The sequence below is a fragment of the Dendropsophus ebraccatus genome, chromosome 4, assembly GCF_027789765.1.
Source record: "Dendropsophus ebraccatus isolate aDenEbr1 chromosome 4, aDenEbr1.pat, whole genome shotgun sequence".
Classification (NCBI taxonomy): Eukaryota; Metazoa; Chordata; class Amphibia; order Anura; family Hylidae; genus Dendropsophus; species Dendropsophus ebraccatus.
Window position 1 is genome coordinate 147,139,397 of NC_091457.1, and position 16,411 is coordinate 147,155,807.

A 16,411-nucleotide genomic window follows, 5' to 3' on the forward strand; every position below is an offset into this window, starting at 1 on the left:
TGTGTGTCTGTGTTTCTATGTGTGTGTGTATGTGTGTGTAACAGTGCACAGCACTGGCTGATGTTCTCTCCATATGTATGAGGGTAGGATACTGGATAACTACTGACAGATAAGCGAGCTGGGTGTGAAATATTTTAAGCTATAAGGGATCAGCTGTAATATGATATAGCAGTAAATGATATGTAATCTAATAACCAGCGTGGATCATAAAAAACAGGTTCTGTCTAGTGAACACGTTTGGTTTCTAAGAGAAGCTGCGTGCAAATCTGGGAGCTGGTCACGCGGCTAATGCAAAAAAATCTACATGCGTCAGACATGTCATGTGATATTGCACCACACAACGACTTTGTACTAAAGCTACAGATGAAGGCGCTAAGGTAGAATATAAGCACAGGTGCAGAATAAGCAACAAAAGAGAGAGCGGCTACTAATGGCAGAGCACACCCTCAGGATAGGATGTACACTACATAGGGGTAGGAGGCTGCCAGACACGATTGCTGTGTAATTGCTGTCACTGTGCAGCGGCTGCTAGAAACAGCAATCGTGTCTGGCAGCCTCCTACCCCTGTGTACTGTATATAAGAATATACAGTACACGGGGAGAACTAACCCTGCTCTGTATATTAGGATAATGGCCCTGCAGTTCCTGACACAAACAGTGGTGGCAGCAGAGAGGCCGTGTCACCCCTTACTGCTGCCAGACACCACAAGCATGTTTATAAATGGAAAAAAAAAAAAAACAGTACATTTTTTAAAATAAAGTTACAATTTTACTACTTTACTATGAGGCACCAACATATTCTGCAGCGCTGTAAAGAGGTTGTAGCATTCCCATCACACCCTGTCCTGAATTGGGCTCACAATCTTAGTTTCCTGTGTCGGACATATACAGGGTAGGACCAGTTTCAGAGAAAGTAGGTGACAACCCAAACAAACTCATCTTTAAATTTCAGCACAGGACTCCATAGCACTTTTCTGAAGTGACAACCATCTGGAGAATATATCACACAGGTTACACGATTGTGTTTTTTTAGTATTTATTTTTTCTCATTATATACAAATTTTTGGATAGAAATTATATAACAGAAAAAAAAAAAAAAAAAAAATTATATATATATATATATATATATATATATATATATATATATATAATCTGAATCCGGATTGTTAAAGGGTTATTTCCATCTGATACAGTTATCCTCTATCCACAGGACTAAGGATAACTGGCCAAACATGAGGGATTCGAACACTAGTCACTCCTGTTCACACTGCTACTCCATTTATTCCAACAGCCAATCACCGTACTCGGCTGTTTCACTGGCTCTTATAGCGAATGCAGCAGAGAAGGACACCCTGGAGTGGATGCCAGCAATGCATGATGGGAACTGTAGGCCGCTATTGACATGTGATCAAAAAGATACCCGCACATGTTTAGGATGTAGGATTAGTGCCACCACTGCTCGGAGAGTCATCTCCCTACAGCTTTTTTTTAAAATCCTAACTCCAGAATACCACCTTCATTGCTTTTTATGCCCCCCCTATGCCTCCCTTATAAAAATTTCTTGAACAAAAGAAAATCTAAAGCAGGTGAGAAAAACAGGTAAAAAATAAAAAGCAGAAGCTGGGAGGCCATAAAGTAAAATTACAGATTACTGGTGATGAAAAGCCCCCATGTTGCCTGAACTGCTATCAGGTGAGTAGTCGCACATGTGCTGTCGGAATGGATTACCATCAATGGTCTGTGTGTATCATATCACTCTTTCCTGTAGATAAATGCTTCCCTACCTGGATTTCATTCTCTTTTTGCTGTAAAGCGTCTCTCAGCTCTTGTACGGACTTCTCCAGGTCCTTCATCTGATAGTTCAGGAGATTCTGATTCTTCTGTGTTAGCTGGTTTATCATAGAGTCCTTGTTATCCAGTAAGTGCGTCATCTGCTGGATCATCCTGATCACACACACAACATCATACAAATTATTTAGGAAATGTGCATTAAGGTAGATGTATATATGGTATACTGTATATTGTTATATTGTTTATGTAGATTTGGGCATTATGTTAAAATTGTAATTTAAATGCTGGCTACTATTACTAAATGGGGGCACAGGGGGCATTATTACTATATGGGGCACGGGAGGCATTATTACTATATGGAGGCACAGGGGGCATTATTACTATATGGGGCACGGGAGGCATTATAACTATATGGGGCACGGGAGGCATTATTACTATATGGGGGCACGGGAGGCATTATTACTATATGGGGGCACAGGGGGCATTATTACTATATGGGGGCACGGGAGGCATTATTACTATATGGGGGCACAGGAGGCATTATTACTATATGGGGGCACAGAAGGCATTATCACTGCGTGGGGCACAAGTGGCATTATTACTATATGGGGCACAGTATGCATTATTACTGTATAGAGGCACAGAAGACATTACTGTATAAGCCACAGGAGGCATTATTACTGTATGGGGGCACAGGAGACATTATTACTGTATGGGGGCACAGGAGGCATTATTACTGTATGGGGGCACAGGAGGCATTATTACTATATGGGGGCACAGGAGGCATTTTTACTGTATGGAGGCACAGGAGGCATTTTTACTGTATGGAGGCACAGGGAGCATTATTACTGTATGGGGGCACAGGAGTCATTATTACCAAATGGGGGCACAGTATGCATTATTACTTTATGGGGCACAGTATGCATTATTACTGTATGGGGCACAGGAGGCATTATTACTGTATGTAGGCACAGGGGGCAATATTACTGTATGGGGCACAGGGGGCATTATTACTGTATGGAGGCACAGGAGGGCATTATTACTGTATAGAGGCACAGGGGGCAATATTACTGTATGGAGGCACAGGAGGGCATTATTACTATATGGGGCACAGGAGGCATTATTACTGTATGGAGGCACAGGGGGCAATATTACTATATGGGGCACAGGGGGCATTATTACTGTATGGAGGCACAGGGGGCAATATTACTATATAGGGGCACAGGGGGCAATATTACTGTATGGGGGCACAGGAGACATTAATACTGTATGGAGTACAGGATGCATTATTACTGTATGGGAGAACTATTACTATATAGGGGCATTATAATTGTATAGAGGCACATAAGACATTATTACTGGGGGCACAATGGAGCATTGTTACTATATGAAGGCACAGGGCAAATTATTACTACACAGTTGCAAATTATTAATAAGGGGAGGTAGTGTTGGGGCATTATTTGTGAATAGGATCATAGTGGGGGCATTAATAGTGGTGGGGGGGCACAGTTGGTACATTGTTAGTGGTTATTACCATAGTGTGCTCTAATGGGGGGGCGCCATATTCTGCCACAGTGCTGGAGCTTTACCTGTCCTTCTCAGCTAATATGGTACAGTAGTTCTTCTGCAGCAGCCTGGCTTCTGTCATATCTGCTGTAAATCCCTCAATAGTTTTCTTTAACTTGAGGGAATTCTCTTTTTCGGATTCAGCTAAAGCTGACATCTCCTCCGCCTTCTCCATAGTGAGCCCGACTTCCTAAAAAGCAGACATAGACCAACACATTAGAAAAGGGGGGGGGGCCGTAGTAGGTTACTAAGGGCTATGCACCCAAGAATAGACATGAGCGCACACTGGTGGTCTGACTGCTGGGACCCCCTGCAATTCGAAGACTGGTGATTTGTGAGTGCTCCCTAAGGCTAGGTTCACACTATGTATTATAAAAACGTCCGTCATTGCATTGATTACGTCCGTTATTTTGAAAATACCTGACTTTATTTATGCAATGATCCCCGTTATTATGAAAGATGGCCGTCATTTTTACATAGTGTGAACCTAGCCTAACACTTTAAGTTTCAGCAAATGGAAAACTGTATACGCAAAAAAAAACAAAACATCATCTTTTACCTCCTGCAAAAATAAAATCTTTTTTTCCAGGAGCTCTCGGGCGTGCTTCGCCTCCTCTTGCCTCTGCTTGTAGTCGTGATGTAATTCAGGGTCATTGCAGCTTTTCAGATTTCCACAGTCAGCCCTAAAACATTCAGGAATAGTGAGAATTACTATGCACCTATGTGTGGCTATCCTCCCCATGATCATCAATGACGTCCATCTTTATCAAAAGACGGACGTTTTTCACATAAAAAAGACATTGAGGGAACATAGCCTATCATGCAAAAATGACCTTGTATGGCTGTGTTCACACTAAGTAAAAAAAAAAAGGAGAGAGAAAAGGCGTCTGTTTTTTTCTTTTTAAAATGACGTCCTTCCGTCGAAATAATGATCATGACAATTATTTGCGGACGTCTTTTGCAAACAACAGATGTTATATTTTTGTTTTTTACAGTTTTTCTTTTTTTTTTTTTTTTACCGTCCTTTCTCCATCTTTAATAAATTTGATGGGTTTTTCAATTAAGGCTATGATCACACTACGTGAACAACCGGCCATTCCGTGACCCCGGCCGAGTCACGGAACGGCCGGTCTCAGCCCGGGTGATCCCGGACGGTACTTAAGTACCAGCCGGATGATCTTTCCGGCCGCAGAGCTCTGATGCGGACGTATCAGCGTGCGCCCGCATCAGAGCTTCCCATAGCCCACAGTGAAGCGAGTGGCCGGACCTGCTTGCCTTACTGTGTGAACTGACAGGTCTTTCTGACATGTCTGTTTTTTCCGGCGCTGCATAAATCCCGGCCGGAGCGTATACGATGTGTGTACGCTCCGGCCAGGATCCCATTAAAAATGAAGCTATGTCCCACCCCGCAAAACTACGGCCGTAGTTCTGCGGCGAGAACTACGGCCGTAGTTTTACGTAGTGTGAACATAGCCTAAAAGACACATCCAAAGGCCAATCAGTTCACCTGAACTAGAGTATGATTTAAAAAAAAAATTAAACAAATTCTAAATAGTAGTGAGAATTATTGCTGTAATGTCAAGTAATAACCACCAGAGGGCACCATGCCATAAGGTTCTGCTTCAATGTTAAAAATGGTAATAAGTATGAAAACCACCACAAATATACTACAGGGCACAGGGGTCACACTCAGGGCCCGCCAGCTGTTGCAGTACTACAATTCCCTATATTTCTGGTAAACGTTTGGCTGTCCAGGCATGATGGGAATTGTAGTTTTACAGCAACTGGAGAGCCACAAGTTTGACTCCCCTGCTATAGAGGATATGGGGCTCTGCTGCCACAAACATGGAGAGCTGGATGAGACGCTTACCAGACTTTCTCTAGGAGCTGCTGCTTCTCTGAAAGTTCTTGCTTCAGACTTTCCACCTCCACCTTAAGCTCAATGTTCTAAGAGGAAAAACAACAATTGGTTATTAGAAAACAAACAAATAATTAACAATATACAAGAAATCGGCTGACAAAATGACAGGCCTCGGTTTTTCGCAGAGAACAGTGAGCTAAGAGCGTAGGGTATGTGCTAGAATTCTATTGCTCTATACACTTCAATATAACGTCTGGCTACAGAAAAAAAAACTAAGCAAAAAAAACCTGTGAAGAACACCATAAAAAACATGTGTTTTTTTTTTTTTTTAAAGGGGGCTGCTCAGGCTAGATACAGTCATACCTTACCTGCTGGTGATCGGATAAGATGGAATCAGCCAGTTATAGTTATGCGAGAGGCCACATACGAGAGGCCAGGGGAAGTCTGGTGAGGTGAGAAGAGATCAGGTGAAGGGAGGCCAGGAGAGGTCAGGTGAAGGGAGGCCAGGGGAAGTCTGGTGAGGTGAGAACAGAAGGGATCAGGTGTAGGGAGGCCAGGAGAGGTCAGGTAAAGGGAGGCCAGGAGAGGTCAGGTGGAGGGAGGCCAGATAGAGGGAGGCAAGGGGAAGTCTAGTGAGGTGAGAACAGAAGGGATCAGGTGTAGGGAGGCCAGGAGAAGTCAGGTGAAGGGAGGCCAGATAGAGGGAGGCCAGGAGAGGTCAGGTGAAGAGAGGTCAGATAAAGAGAGGCCAGGAGAGGTCAGGTGAAGGGAGGCCATGTGAAGAATGATGAAGAGAGGCCAGGAGAGGTCAGGTCAAGGGAGGCCAGGAGAGATCAGGTGAAGAGAGGCCAGGAGAGGTCAGGTGAAGAGAGGCCAGGAGAAGTCAGGTGAAGAGAGGCCAGGAGAGGTCAGGTGAAGAGAGGCCATGTGAATAATGGTGAAGAGAGGCCAGGACAGATCAGGTAAAGAGAGGCCAGGAGAGGTCAGGTGAAGAGAAGCCAGGAGAGGTCAGGTGAAGAGAGGCCAGGAGAGGTCAGGAGAAGTCAGATAAAGAGAGGCCAGGAGAGGTCAGGTAAAGGGAGGCCAGGAGAAGTCAGGTAAAGGGAGGCCAGGTGAGGTCAGATGAGGAGAGGTCAGGAGAAGTCAGATAAAGAGAGGCCAGGAGAGGTCAGGTAAAGGGAGGTCATGAGCGGTCAGATGAGGAGAGGTCAGATAAAGAGAGGCCAGGAGAGGTCAGGTAAAGGGAGGTCAGGAGAGGTCAGATGAGAAGAGGTCAGATAAAGAGAGGCCAGGAGAGGTCAGGTAAAGGGAGGCCAGGAGAGGTCAGGTAAAGGGAGGTCAGGTGAAGGGAGGCCAGGAGAGATCAGATGAGAAGAGGTCAGGTAAAGGGAGGCCAGGAGAGGTCAGATGAGGAGAGGTCAGGAGAAGTCAGATAAAGAGAGGCCAGGAGAGGTCAGGTAAAGGGAGGCCAGGAGAGGTCAGGTGAAGGGAGGCCATGAGAGGTCGGATGAGAAGAGGCCAGGAGGGGCCAGGTAAAGGGAAGCCAGAGAAAGGAAGGCCAAGCTGAAAAGAAGGTTTTAGACTAATGACAATAATAATAATAAATGCGCCTAATATTGTTACTCCACAATATTCTAAAGTTTCTCTGGATATGACATGCGATGTGCCATATATTTTATTTTGTCACTTATACTCAGAGGCAATACAATGACTGGTCTGGTTATAATAAATGACACATGGACAGTGCTGTACTATGGCTGGCAGGATCTGAGCGCTGTCCATGGCTGCAGGAAGCTGTTATCAATGGCTATCTGTAATAGACGCTGCATATGCTCCTATTCTATTCATAGCTACAGACACTTGTCCTGTACTGATATCCCCGGGCCGGCAGCCCAGGGATACAATCCTTATACAGGGGACATGCACTATGCCAGAACTATGGAGTAGTCACCTTATAGTCACCCTGTCTTGCATTGTACATAGAACACTGTACACATTAGGACTAAGTCGCACACAGTTATATCCTCTGTCAGATACCCATAGGCTTCCATTGTATGGATAAGTAGCATGTCCCCTTCCATACACTTTTTGAACTTTCCTGCTGAATTTTCTGCAGGAAGTGGTGTATTCTTTCCAGTCTGACACAGTGCTCTCTGCTGCCACCTCTGTTCATGTCAGGAACTGTCCAGAGCAGGAGAGGTTTTCGAAGGAGATTTGCTGCTGCTCTGGACAGTTCCTGATATGGACAGAGGTGGCAGCAGAGAACACTGTGTCAGACTGGAAAGAATGCACTCCTTCCTGCAGGACATACAGCAGCTGATAAGTACTGGAAGACTGGAGATTTTTAAACAGAAGTAAATTACAAATCTATATAACTTTCTGAAACCAGTTGATTTAATAGAAAAGCGATTTTTGCCGAAGTACCCCTTTAAGGTAGTGTGAAGCCAGCAATTTTCAGCCATATATTACAATAGACCTGCACCTCTCATAAAGCCAAGTATGTTCAGGTTTGACAATAGTTAGTAAGTCACCAGATTGTAAGTCACAGAAGAACATTTTAAGTAGTTAGAAATATTGTTCAGCATTTCCCATTATGTGGAGCTAAATGCAGAGGGCCGGGCTACTGGCAAATACAGACGTCACCTGTTACAGCCGGAGCACCCTCACGCACATGCAGAATTACATGCCGCCCACTTCACACCTTGTTGTGCCAAGTCCTCCAGGGCAGAGGCTGAATAAAAAGCTGTGGACCTTAGAGGGACACTCCTATTTCATAAATAATTTGAAAGGCAGAAGCAGGGGGTGTGAGCAGGGAGTACAGGTAACCAGTAACAAACGAGCTGGTGCTACACCATCATTAACCAAAAAAACTAAATACTAGACCTTAGGAATTAAAAACAAAACCACAAAAAGTGCTTTATATCACATCTACTGTTGATTTAGATTTTGAAAGTTATAGCGACAGGGACACTTTAAATGGAAGGTACAGTATTAACAGAGAGGAAAGGCAAGGAACATGCGGGCTCTGCTGGAAGAGATGGGGATTCATAGAGGAAGAAGAGTTATTTTTATTGAGGTTACACATTGCAGCAGCACACTGGTGCCTCTACCAGACCATAATAAATCATGATTCAGGCACATAGACCTGAATAGAGGAGGACATACATGTCTGGTCACCTCCCCATTCATTCTCCGTCTGGGTGCCGACCTCTATTCTCCCAATAAGGACTCCTGAAGTTGGACATCCACCTATCACATTTTTGGCACATACTGTATAAGTACCATAAAGGTTTAAGATGGCAAAAACCATGAAAACCTTTTTAGCCGACTTGTGAATGCACATAGAAGAGTTTGGGTTGTTATGTTGGACATTGGAAATAGAAGCTGGATGTGTACTGGGTGGTTGTTTGGTTCAAAATAAAGCAATAAAAATTGTTTTTATTTAAGGGAAAAAAAACTAGAGAGGTGGGAGCAGAATATGGAGAACATACAAATCCTCATAGGCAGACATAGAGCAGAGGGCAGAAACAGTATATAGCCCCTTGTACAGAAAATATCCTTTTGACACCAGTGATCGTGCTAGGAAATTCGTCAGCTTGCCCTATTATAGTTATTATCAGTTTAATAGAAAGTAGTAAATGTTCTCAAAGTGGGCTCCTACACTTATTAGGTCCCTGTGCACATATGGTACTTTTGCCTCTCTGTACAGATGATAGCCTTGGTTGCAAGCCAACAGTCTTAAATGGATAGTTCAGCAAAAAAAAAAAAAAAAATCTTTCGATTTGTAATAAACTTCTATTAAAAAAAATCTCAAGTCTTCCAGTGCTTATCAGCTGCTGTATGTCCTGCAGGAAGTGGTGGATTTTTTACAGTCTTACACAGTGATCTCTGCTGCCACCTCTGTCCATGTCATGAACTGTCCAGAGTGGTAGCAAATGCCCATAGAAAACCACTCCCGGAAATAATACCACTTCCTGCAGGACATACAGCAGCAGTACTCATAGATCAGCAGGGGTGTAGCTAGGATTCATGATGTCCCATAGCAAAAAACTGTACTAGCCCCACTCCCCCACTCGCAAAACAAAACATGTATTTCAATGGGTGCTGTCAAATGTCAGCTGGGAGTGCTTGGGCCCCGTAGCAGTTGTGTGGTCTGCCTTCATAGTAGCTGCGCTGTGTGGGGGGTTAGCTCCGTCACAGGTATCACAGACACAGCAGAGTTAAAAATAAGTGGGTTTTATTTCACAAAGTCCAAGCAGTGACAAAATAGCTTTTCTTCAGCAGGTGCAAATAACATAAGGATAGCCTTGCTTCAGGAACAAAGGGTTAAAGGAAAACAGGATTCTCTCACCAAAACAGTCTTTTTAGGCTACAGCAGATTCTTCAGCTTCTCTGCCTGGAACCAACACAGCAGAACCTCCAAACAAGCTCCAGCCTTGGAGTTACACACCACACACAGCTCACCTCATTTACTGGCTGTTATAGTTCCAGGGAAAATTGGGATGGATACATGGGAGCAGTCATCCCACCCAGGGCCGGCGTCAGCACAGGGCTTACCTGGGCAAGTGCCAGGGCCCAAAGCATCTCTAGGGGCCCAGAGAGGGAGAGGGGACCGGTTTTCTGATGTTCAGCCTGCTCACTGCAGTCCAGGGTGTGCACTGAACATCAGAAGACACAGGAGATGGAGCAGGACCTGCACAGAGAGAGAAAAGGGTGAAGGACCTGATCACATGACCTTAAGGTCCTCAACCTCACAGTGTGGAGAGCAGCCCGACAGAGAGGAAGAGGGAGAAGACTGAGTTGTAACTGCTGTGTGTCAGTGTCCGAGTGTGTCAGTGTCAGTCAGTCGGTCAGTATCTATGTCAATAATGTATGTTTGTATATATTAGTGGTGTCTCACGTTATTGTGCATAGTGTGTAAATGAGGGGCCCGCTGAGGCTTGGTCGCCCAAGAGCCCACAAAAACCTGGAGCCAGCCCTGATCCCACCCAACTCTGAGACTGCTCCAGTAAAAGCCGGCCCGGAACAACTGCTTGACAGCAGGTATACTAAATTTGAAAAAAACTGTCAGTAACCTATGGTTACTGACCAATTCTATCTGGCCTACTCCACTGAGGCCTTGAACCACGGTGACACGTATCTGTCATCGACCACCATACCTTGTGCCTTGTCACAGCTGTTATAGATCAGAAAGCTATAGGATATAGGGGCATGGCATAAGGACACTTGAATGAAGTAGCAGCACACATGCTCGGCCAGTGTCACTGTCTTTGAGGCTTCTAAACATCGCCAAGTTCATTGCTTAGCATTGTTCAGAATCCCCATAGAGAATAGAAGCAGCACTAGCAGAACATGTTCTCTTCCTCTCCATTCATTCAGGGAACAATTAACCTTTGACCTCATGATCGGTGGGGGTCCCGGTGGTCAGTCCCTTATCAATAAGTTAGTGATTGATAGGTGATAATTTTTAATCTTATGTTTTCAATTTTAGAGAGGACCTAATATAGGTTTCCACGGATTCCTGTTCACATAATGATACCACATCAGAGATTTTGTTACCGGTGCGTTAGAAAATCTGTGTGCAGAGAAAAATAAGCGACCGGTCACTTCTTACGGAAATAAAAATGGTGCGTGAATATGTCCTTTAATAGGCACCGTGGTTTCAACAAACTTTGCATAGGTCGATAGTACAAACGAAAAGAAGAAATTATGTAATATATCTTATCAGACAAAAATGTTTCCTTCTCCCCCACATAATTTTCAGTGCAAAATCTGTCACACTTGCAGATTTTTGCTTTTTGCTAAAGTCAATGAGGAAAATCAAGCATAAATCTTCAGTGTATTTGCAACATACAGTAAAGAGACATGCTGTGGATTTCATGGATCCCCTTCTGTGTCAGTGCCAACATGTTCTGAAGTCTTTCCTTACACTTGACTGGATCTAACTTTGTTGTACAGTACAGTGGTATTTATTGTGTGTAGCTCGCGCATGTCAAACTCTGGCCAGCAGCGGCATAATTTTTGGCCCACTGAGGAAATCAATTGATATCCTGCAACTGGCCCACTGATGTTGCAGCCGATCATAATGTGGGTGGTTCGGTCAATATTATAATCTTCTAGGCCACAGACAGTTTTAAGCCTATGTCTTTGTAGTGAGTGCTTTGCATCCCGGCACAGACAGCGTGGTGACCATCACACACGTCCTGCAGTCAAAGGGGCCGCAGCACAGGAGCCAGGAGAGGTAAGCCCAGTCCAGTCTCCCAATGGGGGCACTAATGGGGCAATAATTAACAAGTACTATGCTACTATGTGGGACACTACTGGGGGCTTTATTGTCTCTCTAAGGCTTCCTTCACTCTGCCCTATACTTTCCTATATTTCTCATAGCAGTTTACCAACTATCAGTGCACTGTGCTGGGAGGACACTGCATGCACGCTTTAATACCACTGTGTATTTGAGTTTGACACCCCTGGTTTAGCTGGGGGGGGGGGGGTTGTAATGTACTGCACTTTGGTGTGTGGTGTTTGCTAAGAGGCATATTATTTCATTATTTGGGGGTCCACTTTAAAATTTTGGCGCCTTCAAGCATTAAGAAAGACACCAGAATATGATAGCGCTGACATGGAAGAGGATATTCTGGCTGCAGAGGTCATCAAAAACCTTTTTATAGCATGGGAAAACACCTTTAAACTACTCCTGCCATGCTCAGCACATAGACCCCAGCAACCATAGCTCCTCATAGACCCCAGCAACCATAGCTCCTCATAGACCCCAGCAACCATAGGTCCTCATAGACCCCAGCAACCATAGCTCCTCATAGACCCCAGCAACCATAGGTCCTCATAGACCCCAGCAACCATAGCTCCTCATAGACCCCAGCAACAAATAGCTCCTCATAGGTCCCAGCAACCATAGCTCCTCATAGACCCCAGCAACCATAGCTCCTTATAGACCCCAGCAACCATAGGTCCTCATAGACCCCAGCAATCATAGCTCCTCATAGACCCCAGCAACAAATAGCTCCTCATAGGTCCCAGCAACCATAGCTCCTCATAGACCCCAGCAACCATAGCTACTCATAGACCCCAGCAACCATTGCTTCTCATAGACCCCAGCAACCATAGCTCCTCATAGACCCCAGCAACCATAGCGCCTCATAGACCCCAGCAACTATAGGTCATCATAGACCCCAGCAACCATAGCTCCTCATAGACCCCAGCAACCATAGCTCCTCATAGACCCCAGCAACCATAGCTCCTCATAGACCCCAGCAACCATTGCTCCTCATAGACCCCAGCAACCATTGCTCCTCATAGACCCCAGCAACCATTGCTCCTCATAGACCCCAGCAACCATTGCTCCTCATAGACCCCAGCAACCATAGCTCCTCATAGACCCCAGCGACCATAGCTCCTCATAGACCCCAGCGACCATTGCTCCTCATAGACCCCAGCAACCATAGCTCCTCATAGACCCCAGCAACCATAGCTCCTCATAGACCCCAGCAACCATAGCTCCTCATAGACCCCAGCAACCATAGCTCCTCATAGACCCCAGCAACCATAGCTCCTCATAGACCCCAGCAACCATTGCTCCTCATAGACCCCAGCAACCATAGCTCCTCATAGACCCCAGCAACCATAGCTCCTTATAGACCCCAGCGACCATAGGTCCTCATAGACCCCAGCAACCATATCTCCTCATAGACCCCAGCAACCATAGCTCCTCATAGACCCCAGCAACCATAGCTCCTCATAGACCCCAGCAACCATAGCTCCTCATAGACCCCAGCGACCATAGCTTCTCATAGACCCCAGCAACCATAGCTCCTTATAAACCCCACCATCATGCAATGTGACACCATGAGGCTATGTTCACACACTGTTTAAATTTAGTGGGTGGCCATCATTTTAATGACAAATAATGGCCGTTATTTTATAAGAATGGCCAATGTTTTGAAATAACGCCATCCACTAAATTTCAGCAGTGTGTGAACATATCCTATCTGTGTTTTCAATCCACTCCTGGTTTCGGTTTCAATATGAGGACCAAAATACTGAGCAAAAATATTGTGTGGGAACATAGCCTTAGGCCTAGTTCACACAGTGTAAACATAAGGGCAAAATACGTCTGTATTTGGATAAATACGGCCTAAAATAAAGAACATGATCATTATTTCAGGCCGTATTTATCCAAATATGGACGTATTTTGCCCTTATTTTTACGTTGTGTGAACTAGGCCTAAGTGTGGTATTCCACGGGCCGATTAGGACCCGATCAATAATGTTAACGAGTGCCGATCTGCTAGATCGGCGCTCGTTTACTGGGTCTATTCCACAGCCCGATAATCGTTTAGCAAGGGCTGCAGGGACATCGTTACTGATGTCCTTGCAGCCCTTGTTTTTAAACAACATACATTACCTCACCAGGCTGCAGGGCTTCTCCTGTGCTTCTTCTCCACGGGTCCCGCACGCTGCAGCAGCTTTGGAGCGGCCTGTCTGAGCTAACAGACCACTCAGCCAATCACTGACCAGGACCGCCGCAGCCAGTGATTGGCTGAGCGGTCTGTCAGCTCTGACAGGCCGCTCCGAAGCTGCTGCTTCGCATGGGACCGGGGGAAAAGAAGCGCAGAAGACCTGCAGCCTGGTGAGGTAATGTATGGTTTGTTAAATCGTCAGTCGCCTGCCGTGCACCGCTATTCTACAGTGACCGATGATTTTAGGTTTGCACCTAAATGAACGATCAGACGATAACACGATCATCGGCTGATCGTTGTCTCTATTCCACGGAGCGATAATCGTCCGAATCTGGCCGATTCGCCCGATTATCGCTCCGTGGACTAGGCTATGTTCCAACACAGTATTTTTGCTCAGTATTTTGGTCAGTATTTTGCAACCAAAACCAGAAGTGGATTGACAACAAAGAAAGGCTATGCTCACACTGTTAAAATTGAGTGGATGGCCGCCATTTAATAGCAAATATTGGCCGTTATTTTAAAACAACAGACGTTGTTAAATGATGGCCATCCACTCAATTTTAACAGCGTGTGAGCATAGCCTTTCTGTTTTTTCAATCCACTCCTGGTTTTGGTTGCAAAATACTGACCAAAATATACTGTGTGGGGACATAGCCTATGAGTGTATAAATGACCACCACTTCCTAGCTATACCGCATACAACCTTGCAGTAGAAGATTAGTAGGGTACAAAAAAAATCTGAATGTCCTAGAGCAGTGAATGTCAAAAGCTGACACTGTAGACCGTGCTTTCCAGAGTGGGCTTCCTCCACACACATCCAATCTCCAATATCAGATTCCATGGTTGTAGATAAGATAGTTCATAATATAGAAACGATAGATAGATAGATAGATAGATAGATAGATAGATAGATAGATAGATAGGGGATAGATAGATAGGAGATAGATAGATAGATAGATAGATAGGTAGATAGATAGATAGGAGATAGATAGGAGATAGATAGGAGATAGATAGATAGATAGGAGATAGATAGAAGATAGATAGATAGATAGATAGACAGACAGATAGATAGGAGATAGATAGATAGAAGATAGATAGATAGATAGATAGATAGATAGATAGATAGATAGATAGATAGATAATAGATAGATAGATAGGAGATAGATAGATAATAGATAGATAGATAGATAATTGATTGATAGATAGATAGATAGATAGATAGATAGATAGATAGATAGATAGATAGATAGATAGGGGATAGATAGATAGGAGATAGATAGATAGATAGATAGGTAGATAGATAGATAGGAGATAGATAGATAGATAGATAGATAGATAGATAGATAGATAGATAGGGGATAGATAGGAGATAGATAGGAGATAGATAGATAGATAGATAGATAGATAGATAGATAGGAGATAGATAGAAGATAGATAGATAGATAGATAGATAGATAGATAGATAGATAGATAGACAGACAGATAGATAGGAGATAGATAGATAGATAGAAGATAGATAGATAGATAGATAGATAGATAGATAGATAGGAGATAGATAGAAGATAGATAGATAGATAGATAGATAGATAGATAATAGATAGATAGATAGATAGGAGATAGATAGATAATAGATAGATAGATAATTGATTGATAGATAGATAGATAGATAGGAGATAGATAATAGATGGACAGATAGATAGATAGATAGATATAGATATATAGATAGATAGATAGACAGACAAACAGACAGACAGATAGATAGATACGGTCCATTTCCACAGAAACATTATCTGACAGATTATCTGCCAAAGATTTAAAGCCAAAGCCAGAAACAGACTATAAACAGAGATCAGGTCATAAAGGAAAGACTGAGATTTCTCCTCTTTTCAAATCCATTCCTGGCTTTGGCTTCAAATCTTTGGCAGATAATCTGTCAGTTAATCTTTCTGTGTAAATAGACTCATAGATAGATAGATAGATAGATAGATAGAAAGATAGATAGATTTTTCATTGTTGTATTATTTGGACAGCATATAATGTAATGGCGCTATGACAATGGAGATATATGGTTGGACAATCTGTGGCCGTTCCCTGCGCTCTTATACTCACACTTCTGTAGACATCATTGCTGCTGTCCTCGTACTTGTGCTGGATTCGTTCTTCCAGAAAGTAGATCCTCAATTTGAGGCTGAAATTTTCTTTTTTGAGATCATTGAGGTGTTGCGACAATGTTCGGTATCCGATAGACATGGTCGATTATTCTTACCACTTCCGTTTTCTACCCTTTAGCATATTTTCAATACTATATATATATCTACCTGTATACAAACACTACGCTACAAATCCCAAACAAACACAAACATAAAAAACTGCATCTCAGCTCCTAGGAAATCATAGTGAGAAGTTCTCAGCTGACTGGGAGCTCAGAGGTGTGCCGATCCCTCCGCCACCAGCTGAGCACTGTGCTGGGGGACCAGTTGCTTTTTTCTTTTTTTACTTTCAGGAGATATTTCTGGAATCTGGAGAGGACAACTGTGATAAATCCATTACAGGCACAAGTGCAGAAAGCTGATCCCAGGAGCAGAGCTGTCACTGGAGCTGCCCGCTGACTTTCCAGCCAGGCAGCTGTCACTTCGGTCAACATGTCACACCATGGGGACATTTGCTATATTCTATGTCTGGCAGTAAACAAGTTCTATAGCAAGAAATGGCTGCA

The 16,411-nt window shown here is 43.9% G+C and overlaps 1 protein-coding gene across 1 annotated transcript in view; it reads right to left on the minus strand.

Annotated features, from left to right (window-relative positions):
* The window catches only part of PDE4DIP (phosphodiesterase 4D interacting protein), a 73,580-nt gene extending 57,435 nt beyond the window's left edge, over positions 1-16,145 (minus strand). The window contains exons 1-5 of the mRNA XM_069967387.1: positions 15,805-16,145; positions 5,228-5,304; positions 3,917-4,040; positions 3,381-3,547; positions 1,785-1,944 (exon numbers count right to left, since the gene is read on the minus strand). Coding sequence (XP_069823488.1) covers positions 1,785-1,944; positions 3,381-3,547; positions 3,917-4,040; positions 5,228-5,304; positions 15,805-15,945 — 669 coding nt within the window. The 5' untranslated portion in view covers positions 15,946-16,145. The remainder of the gene's footprint in view (positions 1-1,784; positions 1,945-3,380; positions 3,548-3,916; positions 4,041-5,227; positions 5,305-15,804) is intronic.
* Positions 16,146-16,411: the final 266 nt, after the last annotated feature.